The 23,155-nt window shown below is 33.4% G+C and overlaps 3 protein-coding genes across 5 annotated transcripts; 1 reads left to right on the top strand and 2 right to left on the bottom strand.

The window, feature by feature from the left end:
- Positions 1-2,555: 2,555 nt before the first annotated feature.
- On the bottom strand, positions 2,556-6,649 carry LOC132056006 (D-3-phosphoglycerate dehydrogenase 3, chloroplastic-like). The gene is made up of 5 exons (XM_059448051.1): positions 5,972-6,649; positions 4,216-4,592; positions 3,875-3,985; positions 3,700-3,795; positions 2,556-3,431 (listed from the first exon to the last, which is right to left on the bottom strand). Exons 1-5 carry the CDS (start codon positions 6,516-6,518, stop codon positions 2,760-2,762), a joined length of 1,803 nt encoding a protein of 600 aa, XP_059304034.1. The 5' UTR covers positions 6,519-6,649; the 3' UTR covers positions 2,556-2,759.
- A 5,231-nt stretch (positions 6,650-11,880) lies between these two features.
- Positions 11,881-16,931, top strand: LOC132056004 (manganese-dependent ADP-ribose/CDP-alcohol diphosphatase). 2 transcript variants are annotated; one of them, XM_059448048.1, is made up of 2 exons: positions 11,881-11,952; positions 15,140-16,931. In XM_059448048.1, the coding sequence occupies exon 2, from the start codon at positions 15,151-15,153 to the stop codon at positions 16,150-16,152; it is 1,002 nt and encodes a 333-aa protein (XP_059304031.1). In that variant the 5' UTR covers positions 11,881-11,952; positions 15,140-15,150; the 3' UTR covers positions 16,153-16,931. The 2 variants fall into 2 exon arrangements, with proteins under 2 accessions (XP_059304031.1, XP_059304029.1); XM_059448046.1 differs by having other exon boundaries at positions 11,934-11,952; positions 15,010-16,931.
- Positions 16,932-17,437: 506 nt separating this feature from the next.
- On the bottom strand, positions 17,438-19,023 carry LOC132056005 (high-affinity nitrate transporter 3.1-like). Of its 2 annotated transcripts, none has more exons than XM_059448049.1 (2): positions 18,827-19,023; positions 17,438-18,171 (listed from the first exon to the last, which is right to left on the bottom strand). In XM_059448049.1, exons 1-2 carry the CDS (start codon positions 18,957-18,959, stop codon positions 17,687-17,689), a joined length of 618 nt encoding a protein of 205 aa, XP_059304032.1. In that variant the 5' UTR covers positions 18,960-19,023; the 3' UTR covers positions 17,438-17,686. The 2 variants fall into 2 exon arrangements, with proteins under 2 accessions (XP_059304032.1, XP_059304033.1); XM_059448050.1 differs by having other exon boundaries at positions 17,438-18,168; positions 18,827-19,022.
- Positions 19,024-23,155: the final 4,132 nt, after the last annotated feature.

Raw genomic sequence — 23,155 nt, 5'->3', positions numbered from 1 at the left:
AGTGGATATGAACTGTACTAATTACTATGTAGCTGCATCAATCATACAATAGTCATTAGCTTTAGTAGGCTTTTGGTTGGCTTAGAATTGTGATTGGCAGTACTATAGGAATTGTCTGATTAAAAAAAAATGTTCTAATAAATTTGAATGAATAGTTTATAAGTTAAAATTACCAGACATTCTAGTACTATTACAAATATCACATGAAAATTAGATGCGACACTGTTAATTTGAAGCTTTGCAGTAAATGTCTGAAGTTAATGTTTGGTTAATTTGCTCCTAAGAACCACAGAAGCGATCAGTATTTTGGCAAACTGTAAGTTTTAACAGGTTGGACAAATAGTTAACAGCCACATGAAGCAAAAGTCCCAAATTCCTCGTCTGTGTTTATCTGGAATTCTGGATTGGTGGAAGTGTTGATGATTGTGATTGGCAGTACTATAGGAATTGTCTGATTCAAACAAAAGAAAGAATGTTCTAATACAAACTCGGCAGGAAAAATGTTTTGATTACTCTTCATCTGTTGATCTAGTATTTATATTTGAGATAACTATTACAAGATAACACGTTAGAAAATTAGATAACAACAACTGATATAATTTGAAAATACTTGATCTACAAATGGTCTGAACTTAATGTTTGGATCACTGATGAAATCTGTGTAGGGCCGCAAGACATGCTCAAAGAAATCCACAACGGAGAATGTGAAAACCGTGCTGGAAGTTTCTAACAACGTTATCAAATAGTATAACAGCCCACATGAAACAAAAGTCCCCCCCATCTGAACCTCTTCATTTCTGTTTTTACCCTCTCCATTCATGGATTGCTGGAAGTGTTGAGGCAAATAGAACTCATTGCAAGTCAGTCAGTTTATTCCAATCATAGACAATGTTCCTCTTGTTGCAGCCACCATGGGAATGTATGACCTATCTATTTAACAAAAATTCTGAGTTCTGGTAAAATGCATTTTGATTACTCTTCATCAAAACAAGATCGAGGGTTTATTTATATTTGAGATACCAATTTCCCAGCAAGATGTCAACACGCTGATCGCGAAGCATAGAGAAACAAGCTAACAACCAGATATTTGGGAATAGAATGATCTACAAGATGGACGACGTCAACTATACGCTGCTCCAATGGATGGCAGAGGGATCACTGATGAAATGTGTGATCGGATGCTAGTAATTGGTTCAGCAACTCCAGCATTTACGGAGAATGTGAAAACTTTTGGTATATGAGAAGAAAATGAACTCTGGCAACAACGTTATCAAAACCGGGTATTACGGGCCCACACTAAGGAGGCACGCCAACTACTCACACGCCCCATCTGAACCTCTTCATTTCATTTTTTCACCCTCTCCATTCATGAAATGGGAAATGGACATTGTAGAGGCAAATACTGAACTCATTGCAAGCACAATCGGAGTTTATGTCAGCAATCATAGTATTCAATTTTTAAAATATTTTATGCATAAAAATATTTATTTGTAATGTAATTTATAAATATTTCCTCAAATTTTTTGGTAGCTAGTAGCATTTTGTATCTACTTATCAGTAAAGACAAAATTTAAGATCCGAGGGTTTCTTTTACTAATTTTGAATGAGCATACCAATTTTATAATGGATATATTACTGGTCATATAAAGTCCGCAAAACCAACTCAACACCAATACTAAAGAGAGAACCGGGGCTAATTGATAATGTTAGGATATCTATTCTTTTGTTTTACATAATGGGAATAGAATGAAAATACGAACTTGTTTTTTTCTTGTCATGTAATTAATACTTATTAGCCGTCTTATTTTAGCATGACTTAGTATTTTTAGATTATGGATGGCTTATTAATTAGCAATATTTATTTTACCCGATTTTATTAACTTTTGTTGAATATTTTCCAGGATGTTATCACTCTTCTCACATTTTGTGTTATTTTCTTATGAAACAACTTAATTATATTTGTGGGAATAAAGACATATTTGAAGTAAAAGTTATATGTTTGGTATATGAGAGAAAGGGTTGAAAAAAATTTTATTGGTTTGGTTTGGTGTATAAATTTAAAAACCCGACGCAATTGGTTTATGTTTACAAAACATAAGAAAAGGTACACATGCTCCACTATAAACATTTCTGCTGCAATATTTGTCACTCTATATCTCAGGCTCAAGTTCCTTTTCTTCATGGATCTTAATGTCATTCGGATGGGCATTTGATCATTGAAGCTATTAGTACATCTGATCTTTCATGTATTCTCTACATCAAGTTAATGAGCAAAATATATGAACACAAATCGAGGACCTTTAATGGCGGAAAAGAAAATGCCATATAGCAAATTCTTCTGGACTACCAAGTGTATTAGCTGTTTTTTTTTTTTTTTTTTTTTTTTTTTGGCATAAAAAAGTGGAATAGTCATTAAAGCTTAATTTCCTGTTAGTTACTTTGACAGGGAGCTTCCTTTCATTCAGTATTACTCACCCAATGCAAGTTAATTCTCTGGTTATAGAAGGGCGACAATTATCTGATGAATGAAACAAGTGGTAGTTTGAACAGGGGCAGAACACGTAAATGCTCATATATTCTCTTAAAGCCAAAAGAAATACAAAATGTCAAATTGAAAACTCAATACAGTACAAATACAATACAGTACAAATACCTGTAATTGCAGAGCCGAGTGGTTTATTATCCTACATAAACTACTTGTAAACAACAACATCACCCAAAATTGGCTTCATAGAGAATTCAGCAAAAATTATAGTACCCTATAATCCAAGATAAACAAACTCCTGGATGGCAGGAATTTCCCCAATCCTCTTCAGTGACTCCTTGCTGGGTTGTTCATCCACCCCAATAGCCATAACAGCTTGCTTTCTAGGAGCAATCCTTCCAACAGTCATGAAACTGACATTCACATTCTCCTCACCCAAGACGCTACCCACTTTTCCAATCATTCCTGGCTGATCAACCTGGCTGCAAAGAATGATACTGCCTTCCAAGCTAACATCCACTTCAAAAGATCCGACCTTTGTCAAATGAGGGACTCCATCCTTAACTCTACCCTCCACTCTAATCTCTCCTGAATCAGAAATGGCGCTGGCAAACTTAGATTCCACATTGGCAATCTGAACCTGAATGAACTCAACTGGACTTTCTGGTGAACCATCTAGGAGAATTCGTTCTTCAGATATCTGTAGTCCCCTTTGTTTAGCAGTGAAATCTGCATTAACCAAGTTAATGAAAACACTGGAAATAGGCTCAATCACGCCTTTAATTATCATGGCACGAAGCAATCTTGTATCAAGATCATCAGGTGCTCTAGCTGAACCATATGATACTTTCACTGATTTCACACCACTTCCACCAGCAACTAGCTGGACAGCAAGTCTACCAAGTTTTTCAGCAAGTACGACAAAAGGCTTCAGCTCTGATAGCACCTGCATGAGAGAGGTAGCAAAGATTAAATTCAGACATTTGTTTTATCAATTCAACCAGCAACTCCACCTTCAAAGAAAATACAGAGGAAAAAGGATAAAGCGATGGACTCGACTACAATAATGCAAATTACAGGTTAATTAGAATAATGAAAGACATCCTACATGGGCATGCTAGTTCAGTTAAAGTACTGCACCAAGCCTTCTGTTTTCCCTCCTCAGAACTATGAATAATACAGCGTGATAACTCGTAAATATTGAAAGCATTTACCTCAGCAGGAAGCATAGGTGCATTGACAGCAGTAGCTGAGAGCTCCCCCTTCAAAGCGCCAACAACCGCTTCAGCGACCTCAATTGCCACACCTTCCTGGACAATCATTCAGAGAGCATTAGTAAATGTGTGAACTGGATGAAGTGTGGCATACATGAATGTAATGTGCACAGACCTGAGCCTCTGTAGTACTAGCACCAAGATGTGGAGTTGCAGTCACATTCTCATGTTGAATCAACTTGCTATCCTTTGGTGGTGGCTCCACAGTGAAAACATCAAGTGCTGCCTGTGACAGGATTTATATGTTAGTACAATTACGTAGACCGTCAATGAAGAAGTCTATTCTAAAGTCTAATCCCACAATGGAGAGGAAAGGCGGAAGATAACTAAGGATGGCTTTTGGACACTGATATTCCAACAGGCATGAAGGCTGAGGGAAATATAGAGACAGCAATAGCTCAACAAATAATTACTAATTCATATGTTTCGAGTGTCTCAAAGATGAAGAGCCAGGACCTGTGCCACAATGCCTGCATCAAGTGCCCTCACCAAAGCGTCTTCATCAATCACACCCCCACGAGCAACATTCACAATCCGTACACCCTTTTTCATCTTTGCAAAAGTTTCATCATTCAGGATCTTCTTTGTAGCAGGGGTGAGCGGCATGTGAAGTGAGATGAAATCTGCAGAAGCAAGGGCTTCATCAAAGCTTACAAGCTCCACGCCAATAGCACGTGCACGGTCAGCAGGGGCATATGGGTCATGAGCAATGACATGCATGCCAAGCCCCTTAGCTCGCCTTGCAACTTCTGATCCAACCTTCCCAAAACCCATCACAGCAAGTGTTTTGCCTACTAGGGAGACACCAACATATTTGTTCCTCAGCCATTTCCCTGGAAACCATATACAAATTTTCAGAGGTATGCCAAAGCAACAAGTGCAGCAAGTATATGAGGGGAACTCATTAGCAGCTATGGAAAACAATATTTTCAGACAACTATTCCAAACAAATAACATCTGGAAAAAAAAAAGTGGCAAATTAAAGACCGGTTGAGTCGAGGGTTCCATACTTTGGGTTATGATCCTAAAAATACTTAAAATGGGAAGAACATATGGAGGTGCCTTAGAGTCTTCCCAAAAAAAAAAAAAAAAAAGTGGCCTTACAACTGACGCAGAATAAATAATAAAACCAATTAGCTTTGGATCATCACATCCTTTTTATGACGGTGCCAGCTTACGCGTGCCTCGACTAATGCATCCCACAAGAATAGGACAGGGGTAAAGCTTGATAACTAAGACAAGGGCAGACGAGCTAATACCAAGTGTTATAGCTAAGGTTTGAGCCTGGATCTCCGGGTTTCCACTACTTACTCCTATGTCTTCCAAACCCTTCGGGGATATGTTGATGTAGTTGTTTCTTCTAAATACATCAACTATTTCATCAATTCCTGTGCTCATCAAGTATTTATATCTTTGAATCAAGATAGTCATAGACCAATCCCACATATAAGCTACTACAACTCGAATTACACACCCACACACTCTCTCTCTCTTAATAGTTAATATATTAGCAACGGAACCAGGATTTCACTAAGACTTAACTTTAAATCATAAATTCGCCTTTTCAGAGGGTGATAAATATAATTAAAAAGGTTATCTTTACCGCAAAAAATTGCAACACATACTACCAAAGAATAAGTTTCATGTATTTCACTTGAATAAGAACCAAGTCAAATTACAATCTTTTTTCTAGTTAATAAAGCATTCAGACCAACTTAACATAGATCTGATCAGCCTACCCAAACCATAGTGCATGGAAATCATAAGATATTTCTCACATTCACATTCAAAAAGACAAACTCATTGAGGACTATATTCACTGCCATGCATGTCATTTGTATTCAAAAGCACAAAGATACAGGGGCAAATTGAGAGTGATCAGTGCCTCTACGGACTCCAGCTTAAGTATATATTAAGGAAAAGGTTAATTAAAAACATATTGTCTACGTCTCAATTTGGAAAAAAAATAGAGACTTTCGAATCTTATGATCTTAAATTAAAGATGTGAGTAGTACTTTAAATCTTGAAATCTTAAATTGGAAAACTTTAGAATGTTGGAATTGGAAAATTTGCTAAAACATATAAAGAGACACTCGTTTTGGAACAAACCAAAAAAAGAAAGTAAGACCATGTCAGTCTGTCACAAAAGAATAATGGTTATATTGGTAATTCGCGAAACTTAAAAATTCTAGATCTGCCTCTAAAAGTGTACCAGCTTTAATGGAAGCATCAGCTTGAGCAACATTCCTAGCCATAGCAGTAAGAAGAGCAATCCCATGCTCCGCAGCTGCAACAGTATTAGCTGTAGGCGCATTAACAACAAGACATCCATGTTCCGTTGCAGCCGCAAGATCAACATTATCAATGCCAACACCAGCACGTCCAACAACTTTCAACCGTCCACCTGAAGATTCAAAGATCTCACGGCTCACTTTTGTTCCACTCCTCACAACAAGCGCATCACAAAGTGAGATCTTAGTGCATAGTTCTTCAGGACTTAAGTTGTATGAGCAATCAACGTTAGCGAATTCTTTTAAGAGTTTTAGCCCTGCTTCGCCTAGTTTTTCAGCGACGAGAACTGTAGGTTTAGCGTCCATTGAGAGAACGATGAAACGGGGGTAGCGACGGTGACGGAGGGAGATACTGGAGATGTTAAAGGCTGAGGTGGAAGAGAGGTGGTTTTTCCATGAGAGTGAGGCGCGTGAAGCGCGTGAGGGTTTTGAAGATAGAAGCATAGTTGAGGAAGCGGAAGCTGACATTGTGGTAAGCTATTCGGTGCGGCAGCGGAAGAAGGTTGAAAATGAGTGGGGTTTAGTGAAGGGTTTGGAGAGGGTTTTATGTGTGACTGAGTGCTGACGGAGTGATGAGTAGGAAAGTGGGTGGGTGGACGTGTACACGCGCTTGGAGATGTATGGAAAGATCTTCGTTATTGAAGAAAAGGTTATAGACTTTGTGTACTCCTCCTATTTGTTTATTGTTGTTTTGGTCACAACGAGATATTCCCTGATTATCCCATCTGTTTTCCTTCTCCGGAGGAGTTTTACTATGTGCCTCACACAATTGATATTAATTATGTAATATGAATAAGTAAACACACACCTTATACTTTTGGGTCCATTTTTTATCTCATAAAAAAGAATCTCATACAATTAATGTCAATTGTGTGAGGTACATACTAAAAATTTTCCTTCCTATGTCTCAATTTTAATTTTTTTTTTTTTTTTGCGTCTGTTCCAAAAAGAGTGTTTCTTTTTATGTATAGTAAGTTGATAATTGAGTTATCCTAACTGTCAAGTTTATGATTTAAAAGACTTTAGTATATCATACACATCTTTAATTTTAAATCACAAGAGTTAAAAATTTCTTTTTATTTCTTAAACTTTGTGTATAATTCAATTATGACACTTAAATTGAAACGAATGGAGTAATTACTAAAATAACAACGTAGTCCCACAAGGAAGGGGTGGAGAATATCCACAAACCTTACGAAGATAAAGAGACTGTTTCGATAGATCTTTCGTGATCATCTCTTTTAATTAGGCAAACAAAATTGAGAAAAAGAGAGTTGCTAAATTGCCATATCAATTTGACTCAAATTTGGCCATATTTATGTAAAAATCACCATAACCCTATTGTATAATTTTAAATTAAGATAAACTTTGAGAAGAAAGATAGAAATGACATTAAGTAGACATAAATTATTAAATTTGACCTAAATAGTTATATGAATTTACTTCATTTAGATCATTGTGGTCAAAATAGTGTGGCAAAAAGACCTTATTAGAAAAATAAAAATAAAAATACTTCTTGTTTCATTATGTAAACTTTTATCGAAAACATGAATAATCTGCTAACTTTGATGCCCAAATGATTACTTTTATCATTAACACAAATAATCACTTACACTATACTCCTTCCATCCATTTGTTCAAATTCATTGTACTAAAAATGTGCGTTCACTTTTATTTATTCAGTTTAGCAAATTAAGACAGAATTTATCACATATTTTTTAATTTACTCTTATTATTAATTATAATTATTTTTTAATGCATTTTGAAATATTGAATTTACTATATTTCAAAGGATGATACAGTATACTTGTCATTTAATTAATTACTTAAATATGCTAAATCAAATATGAACCAGTAAACATGGCCGCGTATTAATTTAATTCATTTCCTCTACATTACATATAATTTAGGTGGTTGAAATCAAGCAGTATCATTTTTTATAATTTAGTATGAAATCAACCCAAAAGAAAGATGACTTTATCAAAACTAGTCTCTACTAACGTGCTTTGCAGTTTGCACGATATTTTTTGACAATCATTATCAAGCAAAATAAAATTATAAGATATCATTTAATTTTAAGAATATTTAGTTATTTATTTGAATTAATTTTAAGTTGATCACAAAAGTAAAATATAATATTTAAAAGAAAATTAAATCCTTTGTCGTAAATTTTTCTAACTTCATGGTAATTTCATGATGAAATGTTTAAACAAAGAAATAATTTCAACTACTTTATTTTCTTTTAATATAAATTTATAACTTTCGACTTGTTTATGCTAGCTATTCTTGTTTTTCCCATCCTCCAATTTTATTTAAGTAGATTTGTATCGATTTCCACAAAAATATTCTAACTGATTGTCATTCAACTTTGAGTTTATAACGCAAAGTCACTTTTTATTTTTATTACATAAAAATCATCCAACTTAAAGTTTATCACACAAAAACATTTTTTATTTTTTTGTTATGTCGGTCGTCCAACTTAACCGTCAAGTCATATTTTTAGTACAAAATATGAATATTCAAGTGAGATTACTTTTTTGTTAGCTTGGCCCAAGTTAAATGACCTTTATGTAATAAAAAAAGAAAAATCACTTTGGTGTGATAAACTTCAAGTTGGATGAATTTTATTTGACAAGTAATAAAAAATGACTTTTATGTTATAAAATCTTCAAGATTATAATATCCAACATTTACTGTACTCATTATTTTATCTTAAATAAGTACGTTAATTGACTTTAAATGACTCTTATTTCATCTTTTAAGACTAGACATGCGAGGTAATTTGAAGGTACCTAAACCTATTTAAATACGATCTATTAATAACCTAATCATCATTGTCTATGTTAAGTTTTTTTATTAGTTTTAATACGGACAAAGCAACATTCAATAACAAAATGATTCCTAGGCAAATACGATTACTGGTTGGATATATCCTAATTATTTGAACATAAAGACTCTTTAATTCAGAATCAGAATTCAGAAGTTGTATTTGTTTTGTATTCTATTTTCATTTGTTACATTTTTCTATTTACCAAAATAAACAAATATGAATATGATAGAATCTATATATTATTTTAAAAGCATGAATATAAATGTTGATTGACTAAAATATTCTTTAACTATTAAATGACTTTTATACCATTTTAGTCTGATTTACTATATTTATATTGGATATTTTGGTAAATAGAAAACGAATTATCACAGTTAACAGTAGAATTTAAGACATAGACTACTTCTGAGTCGGTAATATCATGTTTAATTAAGAAGGTATCCAATCAGCTGTAGCCTTATTAGCCTAGGAGTAATTTTGCACGTTTAACTAAGAAGATATCCATCATTAGCCCTATTTGGCTTGGAGTTATTTTGTGATCGAAAATTGCATTGTCTGCTTGAGTTTAAAATTTTAAAAATGATCAGGTAAGTGTTAGATCATATTTTAATGAGCTTAGGCATTTTTAGATTAGGGAAAAGGACACTGTGTGTCCACTCAGCCAAATTAATCCCATATTTAACCACTGTTTGGGCTTAATTCCATTAGGTGTCAGTTCGGCCCAAATTAATGCCAAAAAATGGTCGGTCGGCCCAAAATAATGCGAAAGTGGCCGTGCATGACCGGCGCTTAAAAAAAAAAAAAAAAAAAACTTTTTGTGGCGACTTACGTTGCCACTAAAGAGCACTACGACATATATACATATGTTGGAATTATATATACACTTTATATACAAGAATTATACATTTCATATACATATCTTTGGAATTAATCATACATTTATTATATGTTAATTATACATTTATTATACACATATTATACAATAATGATATGATATTTATTTTTAACATATACAATAGTGATACATATTATATACCACAATGATACGGTTTCTATAATATATTTTTTATACGTATGGTACACTTTTTATACAAGACTGATACAGTTTATATACACATCTTTGAAATTATATATACACTTTCTATACAAAAATGATACATATTATATACAAAAATGATACAATGTTCTATTTTTTACGGGCGATTCTTGTGCTTAATACACATTATATACACAAATGATACATATTATATACAAAAATGATACATACCTTAGTGATTCATATTTTATACAATTTCTATACATTACAGATAGGTACTGATATATATTTTATACACAAATGACACATATTATATATAAAAATCACCTCAAACATTTTTGTGTTTGGGTTTTTATTTGAAACTTGTCTTATTAAAGTTTTGGCTAATAGATGGGATTAGTTTAATTGCTACATTTTGGGTTTGAAAAAAATTGGGCTAGAGGGTGGGATATTTATGGCCGACCAGCCATATATGTCCTTTTCCCTTTAGATTACCGCATATGTTTGGTCTTAAAAGATAGAAGAAAAGTTTATTAAACTAAAGTAAAGTATTTATTTTAAGATAAAGAATGCAGTAAATGTTGGATAAAATTATCTTAAAGATTTTATACAATATGTAGGACTTTAAATTCCTAATCAACTAATAAGAAAATTACTCAACTAGGCTACATTTATATTTGATAAAAATAGTTTTCCATTAATATTTATAGCTAATAAATTAATTTCTTTACTTTTGAATTCAAGTATTTAGCTCAATATAAAAATGATAAAATTTACAGGCACTTCTCGTTTTAATTTCTTCGTATTAATACTAATCTTACTTTGATTTCTTTTTAGTAATAATATTTAACTCAGTTTTATTAATATAAAAATTTGATGACTGTTACGTAACAAAAATTAGAAAAGCGTTTTTTGTGTTTGAATGACTTTTATGTAATAAATAATAGAAAATTGACTTTTGTGAATAAACTCAAAATTGAATGACCATTGGTTAGGATATTTTTGTGTAATAAATATGGATATATTTAAATAAATTGGATGATGAGAAAAAAGAAAAAGAAAAGAATAACTAGCGTAAAATTGATTGGTTATCTTTTGCAGGTCGGTAAGTACTTTGAAGGAAAATAAAATAGTTGAAACTGTTTCTTCCTGTAAACATTTCATCGTGAAGATTACTATGAAGTCAGAAAATTTTACGGCGACATGAGGACTTGATTTGTTAAGAAAAGTATTATATTTTACTTTTTTGATCAACTTAAATTTATTTAAAATAAATAATAATTATTCTTAAAACTGAAAGATACTCTTATAATTTAATTTTAATTTATCAACTATTTTCAACACTTTTATATTTGCAAATGACAATAAATAAACTTAATCTTTAAAATTAGATCCTCTTAGTCGTAACATGTTTCCATATGGGAAAAAGAAGAAAAATATCTATGCCAAGAACAAAATTTTCAAAGATGTTAAGTGAACATAATCAAATACTATAATAACATATGTAATTATAAACAATATTACCTAATAATTTTTGTGATATTTGAGGTTGATAGGAAATAACGTGCAAAACACATTTAATGTAACATATTTCATAGTATTTGATGCAAAATATCTTTGTGTAAAGCACGAACATAGAGACTAGTTAAATTAAAAGGATATAAAAATCGTTTAATATTTAAATGATATTTTAGTCAATTAATATTATTTTATTCCTGCTTTTTATTATTAAAAAATAAAATATAGATTAATGATCTGGTGCCATTTTCTTTCAACTCCTAAATATAGTAGGGGTGAAGCCAGCCGCACATAGATAGATTTCCGCGTGTCCTAACTTTACTGGAAGAAAGTCTTGTCATACACGTGGCAGGGCTTATTATCGTGCTTGTTTTCTTTCCACCAGAGTTAATTGTAGTCATATTTGACCAAATCAAACCTGGCGAAAAGCTAAAGGTAACTAGCTGCCGACGTTGTTCGTTCTTTATTTCTCTCTTCCTTTCGAAGACCGACAATTGAATAGATACAATCACATTTGGGTACGTTAAATTTGTCTTTCCATTTGCCTATTTCTCCTTGTTTTCTCTGTCTATGTTCATCATTCTTGCTTCTATTTTGTTTTTATTTTTTATAATGCCTTCAGTTACTTTACCAAACCCGCGTTTTTACTTTTGGGAATAATCAAAATTTTCCATTTCTCTGAATCGACATTGACATATTATTGGAATTCATATTGAAGCTTTATAAGCCTTTTTTTTTTCTTTCTTTCTATCCGCTCGCCCTCGTAATTCTCTTGTATTTTTTTTTTTTGTTCTGTTATTGCCTTATTTGAATTTGATAGTGCTAAATTTCATATTAAAAATTGTTCTTCTCTGACAAAAAATTGTGGTTGCATTAAAAACTATTTATCATATACGTATGTGATCATAAATTTCTTGTTCTTTTTGCTATTTTTTTCGATAGTTTTGCTCCCAAGTCCCAGCTGGCGGGATTATACGGAGTTTGTTGTTTTCGATAGTCGTTTTGCTGTAACTATACATTTTGGTGTTGTTACTGTAGAATTTATTAAGTTGTTCTAATTGCTTTTCCATTGGATAAAGATCAGAACATTTTACGGAACTAATTGGAGCTCATTGATTGAGAACAGAAATAGTACTGATAATCATAGCATAAGTAATTGAAATCCCTGAAATTGTGATAGGTCATAATCAATTTTTTTCTTTTTGATGAAGTAATGTAAAAGGGCGTAAGTTCTGTTGGCTCTTCTCAAGATCCAAATAAGGGAGCTCCAAATTAAAAGCTAAACTTTTAAGTACCTATAAACAACCTCAATGGCTAATTCTTTTCCCATATTCTTCCTGCTGCTACATGATAATGCACGACAGATGATAATGCACATCAGATGATATCACATGTAACTGTTGGAGCGTGTATGTTACGGTCCCCTGTTATGGATCAAGTTAAAGGACGATGTAAGACAGAATCAGAGTTAATGTAGAGAGAATTAGGAGAAGAGGATTTCTTTTTCCGGCCTATGATGCTGGCTCGTTAAGAGAGAACCTGTGATCTAAAGTACTCAAAAGCTGGAATAATTTTCTGCATACCTTTCATGGAATAAAACATAGAGTTTAAATACAATACTGATAGGATAACTACCCCTAGAAACTTCAAACTAGGACATGTTTTCCTAACATAACTAGAATGAGAAACTGCATATAACTACTACAAAGAAACTGCAGATAACTACTAACAAAGAAATAACTACTGCAAATAACTACTAATGTAAACTATTGGGAGACCAAGGACTGCTAACAGTCTACTACACAGAGCTTTTCTTAAAGCACTGATAACACTTTTTGCCCTTTTTTGTTTTGATGAAATAAGTTGCTTCAATGCGGGCATCAAGAAGATGCAAAGTTACATAAGTGATAGATGTTAGCTCCAGCCTCCATTACAATACAACATAGAACATTTCCAGGAAGCTTACCTAAAAATCAAAAGTAGAATGGGTAAGCTAGAGTAACTGAGTAAGTGAGCTGATGAAGTCTAGGAGGGCAACAACATTATTTACAGGGGCTAGAGCACTCCAACTAAAGAGATACACAAGGCATTTAACTTTTAGAGCATGTTTAGGAGTTGAAATGCCATCAAAACATCTACAATTCCTTTCTTGCCAAAGACAACAGAAAGTGCTTGCTGGGATCTTCTTCCAGACTTTCCTGATGGCTCTGTCAACTTTCTATCTGCTCCATCCTTCCACTGTCTCCCTGCCTTGGGGTTGTGCCCGACTTAGTCCCAAAATTGAAATAAACATATACCACATATATGCTGCCACTGGACAATGCAAACTAGAAACTCCTTTTACAGAGATTATCTTGGGTTATACAAGCACCTTTGAGGGTGTCCATTTTTCGCCCCTTTTCTTTTCTTCGTTCAGTCTATTAAAATCCTTTTCCTTGAGAACCTTTTCCTGTGCCATGCCAAATATGCGAAAATCTATTGTTGGGCTCCTAAGATGCATGAACGGTAGATGGAGTAGTAGTCATTAATTTGAAAAGGACTAGGAAGCACATATTCGTATTGGTTTGCCTGTCTTTGAGGGTTGTTCGTTCCTATAATTGCTCTAAATCAGTGTATCCTGGCCCCTTTTGGAACTTCTCCATACATGTGAAATTAAGCTTGTATATCAATGGAGAAAGGATCACTGAACCATGACAAGTTTTGGAACATGCCTTTTGACTTCGAGCTTAATTTAGGTTACACGGGAAACTAGCTTTGAGGAAATTCCAGCCCCTTATAACTGGGCTCGATAACCTTCTGGACTGAGTAGGTTCTTGAATTTTGTTTCTGTCCTATAGCTATGAAATGAGTATTACTCTTATGCAATTAAGATTAAAATCAAGTAGTCTTTCTTTTCTTTGTGATTAGATGGGGGATTTTAGCAACCATGATGAAATTATGGACTATCTGTTAACTAACATTATTTGGCTGCATGAATTAAGTCCTCTTAATGGTTGCAAATTTTGTGCCTCAAAAATAAAAATAAATAATATTACTACTTTGATTTGAAAAACAAGAAAAGACACACACATTAAAAACACAAGCATATAATAAAAAATTCTTTCTGACTGAAACGTTCATTCCATAACTTTTGATTTGTTTGGAGGTCTGAGATGCTCTTTGAATGGCTGCTTTGACTACCATAGAGTAGCTTATTTGGTAAATAATGGATGACGATCGGAATTTGGAAGTTCAGGGGAATTCATCATGTAAGACCAAGACTGAGTGCAGGTACAGAACAGGCTTCTTCATAATAGAGCTGGAAAACAGCCTAATAATATCAGGGATGCTAGTTTCTGTCTTTCCGAATCTAATGTGTTGAGTAATGGAAGTTTCTACCTAGAGAAGTGGTGCTCCGCTTTAGTATTTATTCATATTTGTTAATTTCATACCTAGTTAATTTCATATGCATGTTTTGTTTTGTCCTTGTGTTCTGAATCAACTTAGGCCTTGCAATAGAAATGTTTCAGTATACTACTTGATAGTTTTGTTCTTTTAAACTGTATTTGATATCTTTACTGTTTTAAACTGTTCAGATGTATCTTCACTCCTCTGATATAGACATATAGTAGAAATTCAGATCAACCACAGCTTTGATTACATCTCTTTTAGAGTGTGGTATTATTGCAATTACTCAATTGACAACCTAACCTTGCAAATTAATAGGGTGGTAGGCAATGGGATATGCAAATGGTCTTCTATGTCCACAAGGGAAGCAGCCACTTCTTTCCTTTGGGGTCATATCAGATGTCCAATATGCTGATATTCCCGATGGCCGCTCATTCCTTGGTGTTCCTAGGTATTATCGGCATAGTGTTTGTGTGTTGCAGAGGGCAGTTCAGAAATGGAATCAAGAAAAGCCTAAGTTTGTTCTTAATTTTGGGGACATTGTTGATGGGTTTTGTCCCAAAGACCAGTCAATGATTGCTGTCCAGAAAATTGTTAATGAATTTGATAAGTTCAATGGCCCTGTCTATCACATGATTGGAAATCACTGCCTTTACAATCTTCCTCGAAAGGACTTGCTTCCGTTGTTGAGAATTCCTGGCAATGACGGTCGTGCCTATTTTGATTTTTCTCCAATTCCGGAATACAGATTTGTAATTCTAGATGCTTATGATATCAGTGCCATTGGTTGGCCAGAAGATCACCCAAATACTTTGAAGGCCTTAAAAGTTCTTCAGGAGAGAAACCCAAATTCAGACAAAAACAGTCCAAATGGACTTGTGGGAACAGACCGAAGGTTTCTCAAGTTCAATGGAGGTGTTGGAAAAGAACAACTGGAATGGCTGGATCATGTCCTTCAGGAAGCTACCAAGTTGAATCAAAATGTAATAGTGTGTTGCCATCTACCTTTGGATCCTGGAGCTTCATCTCTTTCAGCGTTGTGTTGGAATTATGATGAAGTGATGGATGTGATACATCACTATAGCTGTGTGAAGGTCTGTTTGGGTGGACATGACCATAAAGGTGGATATTCGGTTGACTCCCATGGTGTGCATCATCGGGTCCTTGAAGCAGCTCTTGAGTGCCCTCCTGGGACTGATGCTTTTGGACACATTTATGCCTTTGATGATAGATTATCACTTTTTGGTATTGATAGAATGAAAAGCACTGAGATGGTTTTTGGTCACAAAACTATACTTTCAAGTTGCAACGAACAAATCCACAGGTTGTAAAGTTTACCCACATTTCGTGGTTACAAAAAAAGAGGTGAACTGTAAGATATGTTGAAAAGGCATAGTTTTCATGAAATGCAAGAGAGACTTGGTTCTGATGTAAGTTCTGTTGCTTAAGCCCAGATATTATGATTGTTCCATCAATGAGGTACATATTGGACTATATTCTTGACCTCCAGGGCGTCTTGAAAATCCCTGAGTGTCTTTCTGGTTTAGCCTGATTCTGAAGATTCGAAAGTTGCTCCTGTCCTATAATAAATATGGTTGTACTCTGGACTTGAATTAGTACATTTAACCATGGATACATTAGTCAGTCATGCGTCGCTACTCTCTTATCTGAACTTTTTTGCTTCAATTGCTAGTTGCATTATAATGGCAGATGTACCTTAAATTACTTGCAGTGGATCTTGGAGCAACGGTAAAGTTGTTTCCGAGTGATGATTTGGAGCAAAGTAAAGTTGTTCCCGAGTAATCTATAAGTCACAAAGACCGAGCCGTGGAATCAGCTAGATGCTTGTGAATGCCAGATATTCCGTGCACCGGGCTGCCCTTTCTTTAACCTTAAGATTACTAGCATTTGATATTTAATGCCAGCTATGTAAATGAAGGGGCAACATTTCGCCATTAATCACATGGTTGATACTAGTTTACGTTTCTTCAGTTGACCTCCTTTTGATCACATGTACTCCATGTCTTATAGCTGTCTTCCTGGTTACACGAGTTACTTCTCTCGATATCATCAACAAGAATTACTTATATATGCACATTACTTTAACTGAGATTTTTGTTTTCCTTTTGTGGTTTCTTTTCATCCTTTTTGTAGTGGACTCGAAATCTCCTCTCTCTTCCTCATAATGCCAGAAATAGGTAAAACAGAAACAAATAGAAGAAAAAAAAAAGTGGTACACGTTTTTAACCTCCATTTCTTGGTCTTTTTGGTTTTTGGCATAAATTTAAAATCAGGGAATGAAAGATCAACTAATCCTTGGTGTAAAATCTATAAATTACTAGCAACTACCAGCTACTACTATATATCGTTTGGATGTGTAGACTATAGAGTTATTTCTTTTGTTTTGCAGCTTCAATTTGCAGATATATAGTGTGGAACTGCAGCAGTATTTTACTGGCTCGACAACAATTGGGCACCGACAAAGATAGAATTATAGAAAAGAGAATATGGTATATGATAAATGTCTTTTTTGACATCCCATGGTGCTAGTGGTGTGAACATGTTGAACACACGATTTACTATTAATATTAATTGACAATATAAATATCTAATGTCTTTGTCTTAAACTTTTTTCTCAGTCTCACGTTTTCATAGCTAACCCACCAATGCTTGCTTTTCTAAATGTTCATCATCACATATTCACACTTACCTGCTCCAATTAATAAAAGCAGTAACTATAGTAGTAGTACTTATTTTATACAAGCTAACAAATATAACAAGCTAGAATTTCCCTGCTACTTACTTCTACCTATGTTTTAAGTCTAGGATATTGCTGGAGCAGTAAACAAATATATAATAATCATTTTATTGCTGGGTACTTTTAGCCTTTTTCTTCTCAGCAAAGTAGAATCCGACAAGGGAGACGACGGAGAAAGCAGAGAAGCAGGCGGCGCAAATGTCCACGGTGAGATGGCGGCCTGTGATTGCCGTGATTTTGAACAAGTTGGTTTTCGTGTGAGCATCAGTAGTTTGTCCATAGGCAACAACTTCACCAGCATAGTCATAAACATAAGCCCTAATGAAATAGGTAGCAGTAGGAACATCCTTCTCTATAGTCCAAGTAAAATTGTTATTTGAAGGTTTATATGGTATTGTTACAACGTTAAATTGGCAGGTTTTGTCCTTTTCGAGATTGTCGTTGGACTTCCTCCATCCTCTGTCCACTTGGCTCACTGGGGCATAACATAATTTCACCTTCACTATCTTGTAATTTGAGTCTGTTCCAGCTGGGTAGCTCTTGTTCAATGACCATGTTATTGTCACTTGTTCTTCCCCAGCTTGCAGCACTGCTAAAACAAATTTAATATTAACAATCAGTTGCTGAGTTAGAAATTTATATAAGAAGATTAAAAGAAATACTAAAATGTTATAATTGGAATTCGGACAGGTGACTTGTAACAACTTTTGAGCCACTTTTACCACTATACTCAACTTTCTTGCAGCCACTTTTGAGCCACTTTTACCACTATACTCAACTTACTCTCTTTTTTATATTAAGGAAATTCAACAGTTTATATATAACAAAAAGATTATCCTATTTACACGGTATCACTTTCCTATTTATTGAAACATCTTCCCTCCTACTACCTCCGCCTGTGGTAACACCCACTAATTTACCCTTCAAACTAAAGGAATATGCTCATATATAAGTTTGTCAAAATAAAAAATAAAAAATAAAAATAAAAAATCAAATATAAGAACGGAAAGGCTCGCCACTGCGAGTATAAAATTGAAATCCATTAATCATTTTCATATTCTGCGGAAAGGGAGGCAAGTGGATATATTTAAATTCATTAATCATGGGTCGATAGACGAGCCATATTTTTTTATCCGTAGTCAACTTGGCAATAACTTCCAAGCAATGTCTAATTATAAATACACTTTTTCTTTCTCCTTTTTTAGTAATATAATCAGATCTATTACCAAGGGGGATAAAGCATATACCTTGTCCTTGTGAAGGTGAAGAATTGAGTAGAAGAGTTTGCTGAAGGGAGGAAAAAAGGGCACCATAAGCAGTGACTCCAAAGCAAGAAAAAACAACTACTGAGACAACAAAAAATCTAGGAAAAGTTGCCATTATATTTTTTTTTTTGCACTTCCAAAGTATGAGGAAGAGAGATTGAGTGGTGGTGGAGATTAAATAAAGATGTTGTGAACCCACTAATTTATGTCCATCAGACAGTGGGTGCGGGGGCCGACAAGTTAGACTTTGCTTAATATGGAGTTGAAAATACAAAAATGAATTGACGTTTATCAAACCATTCTAGTTACGAACCCGCGACTTTTGTAAGACAAAAAAAAAAAAGTTAAACCAAATTAATACAAAAAAAAAAAAAAAAAATTGCTTATTTAATTTAAATAGTATTCGCATGTTAATTTAGTGCGTGAAAGAACTTCATTTCGTCGGATAAAATAACGGTTTGGCCTTTCGCTTTATAAATCTTTTTTTTTTTTTATAGTGCGTAAATGGTCATTTTTTTTTTTTTTTTTTTTTCATTTCGTCGGATATTTGTCTCTTCCTTGCTCTCTTCTTTGCACTCTTTCCTTCATTTTCTTCTTCTTATTAATTGCTTTTCTTCCTCGATAAAAATCAAGTGAATAAAAATACCCCAATAAAAAAGTTTTTTTTTTTTTTTTTTTTTTTATAGTGAACAAATAAATGGGTCTTTTTTTTTTTTTTTTTTTAAGTTGAGAATCAAAGAATATTTATATAACGCATATAGATTTTTCTTTGTAGGCATCATCAAGGATAAAAAAATATCGGGTTAAATATAAAATATTGACGTTTTAGTCTTGACGCACGATTAATCGTTGTCGAAGTATGAAAATAAAATACTAAATTTTTCAAACAAAACTTATTTCGGGCACACTTTTATTTTTTCTAAAATATGAAAAAATGACTAAATTTTTCAAACAAAACTTATTTAACTGCTTGTATCGACCCTTGATGTATTAGTGTATTCTACGTTATTGTACGCGAGAAAAAAATATCGGGTTCTATATAAAATATTAACGTTTTGGAATCTTTGACACACGACTAATCGTTGGTCAAAGTATGAAAAAAACATTAAGTTTTTTTTAAAAAAAAAGTTTACCAAATTTTTTTCTTCAGTGCTAGTATGCAAAAAAAAAAAAAAAAATTCTTTAGCGTAGTAAAATCTTTGCGCTAAAGCAGTTAACGGCTCCGTCTCCGTAACTTTTTTTTTTATTGGGGTATTTTGGTTCACTTGATTTTTTATTGAGTCATTTTGGTTCCGGACCCCAAAATGAACTATACACGATTGAAACGAGAGAAAGATAAATCAAACGTATTAGATAGATCAAGATCCAGCGAGCTAATAATAACGGGGAAAACGAAAGAAGAATTAAAAAAAGAATAAAAGGTGCACGTCAAAAAAATCTATATGTGTTTTGATATTCTTTGATTCTCAACTTAAAAAAAAAAAAAAAGGACCCATTTAGTTGTTCACTATAAAAAAAAAAAAAAAGAGGAAGAAAAGCAATTAATAAGAAGAAGAAAATGAAGGAAAGAGTGCAAAGAAGAGAGCAAGGAAGAGACAAAATCTGACGAAATGAAGAAGCCTCATTCACGCACAAATTTTGTGCGTGAAAGGCAAATGTTATTTTTGCGGTTTGGTCCTTTCACGCAATAAATTAGTGCGTGAATACTATTTATGTCTTTTTTTTTTTTTTGTATTAGTTTGGTTTAACTTTTTTTTTTGTCCTACAAAAGTCGCGGGTTCTTCTAGTTACACTACCCCACAAGGGCTTCATCAAAGTTGTCTTGTAGCGGGTAACTGTTTTTATTTTATTTTTGTCGTGTTCATTAGATCATACGTTACATTAATTAGCACTATGGGTGAGCAAGAACAAACAACAGCGTACGGAAGATCTACCATAAGCGGTGTCTTTATTTAAGGAAATGAAGATAAGACAAATTAGCGTAAAATCTCATCTGAAAAAATACTACTAATATTTAGATCATATTAATAAAACGCGATGCAACTTCTCAACAGCTTTTTAAATTTATAAATAAATAAATGAATCAGTAATAGACTAATAGCTTTATTAGAAATAATACTAAACAATTCATCATTAGAGATAAAATAAACTATTTCAACTAGTTTACTTGTTTTTACCTCATATGAGATTCTTTGGTTCGGAGTCCGGAACAAAAATGCCTTAAAAAAAATTGTTTGAACCAAAATACGCCAACAAAAAAAATAGTTACAAAAGTACTTTTAGCGCAGTAAAATACTGCGCTAAAGCACTTAACTGTAACGGTACCGTTAAGTGCTTTAGCGCGATTTTTCTTGCACTATAGTGGGTGTCTTCTCTCACCTATAACGCAGTATTTTCTTTAAGGCTTATCACAATTATTCTCTCACACCGCAGTAAAATATTGCGCTATATCCTTCAACATAAACCCGTCGGTTCCACCCTTCGGTCCCTCGGTGAGTTTAAATAAAAAAAAAAACGAAACGCCATTGTGAAAAAAATGAGGTGGTCCCACATCCAAAAACGTCGTTTTTATTAAATTTCGTCAGAAAAGTTTAGATTCTCGGTATATTCGAAGTCGAGGAGCAAGATTCTAAGTTCAAATTTTGGGAAAAGCGGCGTAGAACTCGATTAAAATAACTCTACAAAAAATCTTCGATTAAGGTTTTCTATTATGAACTTTTGTTATTATTTTGTTATATACATTATATTCTAAGCATGCTTAACATTTAATCGTTGCTATGTTTGCAAAAAAAAAATCAATTTTTTTTTGTTGTTTTTTTTTAGGCGTTGGCTTTTGCCGTTTTTTTTTTTTTTTTTTTTTTTTTTGGTTTAATTCAATATTTGTTAAATGTTTATTAATTGTTAATTTGTTAAATGTTTATGAATTGTTAATTTGTTATATGTTTATGAGTTGTTAATTTGTTAATTGTTTATGAATTGTTAATGAATTATTATTTTGTTAAATATTGATTATGAATTTATTAGTTGTTAATTATTGTTTATGAATTAAAAGAAATTGATTGGTAATGAATTATTATGTTGTTAACACTTTGATTGGATGATTGTTATGTATTGTTTTGACATTTTTCGTATTGTGTCATATTGTATAGGACCAAATCAGTGGTTACATAAAATAGGACCTTTTCGATTTACATATAAATAATATTAAACTAACAATCAAAGCAAACATTGTATTTAAATTAACAACATAATATAATACAATAGGTATCAACCATCCAGACAAGTTGTAAATGATTATGAATTGTTAATCTATATAATTTTAAAAGCGTGAATATATATGTTAAATAAAAAAAGATTATCTTAAAAAGAATAGTTAAAGTTCTTCTTTTCATAAATACATAAGCTAACAAAAAAAATATAAAGTTTGTAGGAAAATATGTGGTCGACGAATATACTCTTTTAGTTTAATTTTACAGTAGTTGTGTTGGCTATTTGGTCAACTAAAAATATATCACATATTCAAAATAGAGTTCTAAACAAATATTACTGCTAAATTTCGATTCTCAACCTAATTAACTTAACAAGTCTTTGCCATCACATAATTCAAAAGTAATTAACTTAAAAGTCTTTGCCATCACATATGTGTCCTTACTATCACATATTAAATTTATTGCATATTCCATGTTAATTATTCACAAGATATAGTACTACATAATTCACATATTCCCTACAAATTATTAATTAGTTAATATAATTTATCTTTCATTTCAAGAATAATGACTAATTTAGTTTTGTACGGATCGGACTCTTTCATCGATCCGAATGTTACCCCGGGACCGATGTTCCCCGGGGCCGATGCTCACGCGGGGCCCTCGTTCACCGGGACCCCTCTAATAGATCGATATTGTCTTTACAAGACAATCATAGGTCGACTTATTATGGGTCGATACTATGGGGATATCTGCAGGCCCGCCCGTAGGCTACAAAGAGCTTGGACTCTTTTACGCGAGCACCCCCACGCCCTCGCGTCTTGGAGATATTGTTTCGGGGCGGCATCTATCGTTGCGTGTCCGTTGGTCGGGTACAGCATGATTGGGCGCTCATCACAGCCATGGTTGAGCGGTAGAGGCCAGAGACACATACTTTCCATCTTCGCACTGGTGAGGCCACGATTACACTTCAGGATTGTCACACCCTGATCTTATTAGGGTGTGATGGGCACCCGGCCCTTACTTAGGGCCGAGCGAACCTCGTACTCTTCTTGCTATTTTTAATCACGCCAAACTTTTTAAACCAAATGAGATAAAATAC

Source organism: Lycium ferocissimum, chromosome 5 (assembly GCF_029784015.1).
Source record: "Lycium ferocissimum isolate CSIRO_LF1 chromosome 5, AGI_CSIRO_Lferr_CH_V1, whole genome shotgun sequence".
In the NCBI taxonomy this organism is placed as follows: domain Eukaryota; kingdom Viridiplantae; phylum Streptophyta; class Magnoliopsida; order Solanales; family Solanaceae; genus Lycium; species Lycium ferocissimum.
This window is presented reverse-complemented; position numbering and strand designations above follow the sequence as displayed.

What these genes read in the sequence shown, in the direction of transcription:
- LOC132056004 (XM_059448048.1), top strand. Translation starts at nt 15,151, where the DNA reads ATGGGATATGCAAATGGTCTTCTATGTCCACAAGGGAAGCAGCCACTT.
- LOC132056005 (XM_059448049.1), bottom strand. Translation starts at nt 18,959, where the DNA reads ATGGCAACTTTTCCTAGATTTTTTGTTGTCTCAGTAGTTGTTTTTTCT. An exon ending in TTCACCTTCACAAGGACAAG is followed by an intron (nt 18,172 to 18,826) that starts GTATATGCTTTA and finishes AATTTGTTTTAG; the next exon opens with CAGTGCTGCAAGCTGGGGAA.
- LOC132056006 (XM_059448051.1), bottom strand. Translation starts at nt 6,518, where the DNA reads ATGTCAGCTTCCGCTTCCTCAACTATGCTTCTATCTTCAAAACCCTCA. An exon ending in TGATGCTTCCATTAAAGCTG is followed by an intron (nt 4,593 to 5,971) that starts GTACACTTTTAG and finishes TATGGTTTCCAG; the next exon opens with GGAAATGGCTGAGGAACAAA. An exon ending in CTAGTACTACAGAGGCTCAG is followed by an intron (nt 3,796 to 3,874) that starts GTCTGTGCACAT and finishes ATGATTGTCCAG; the next exon opens with GAAGGTGTGGCAATTGAGGT.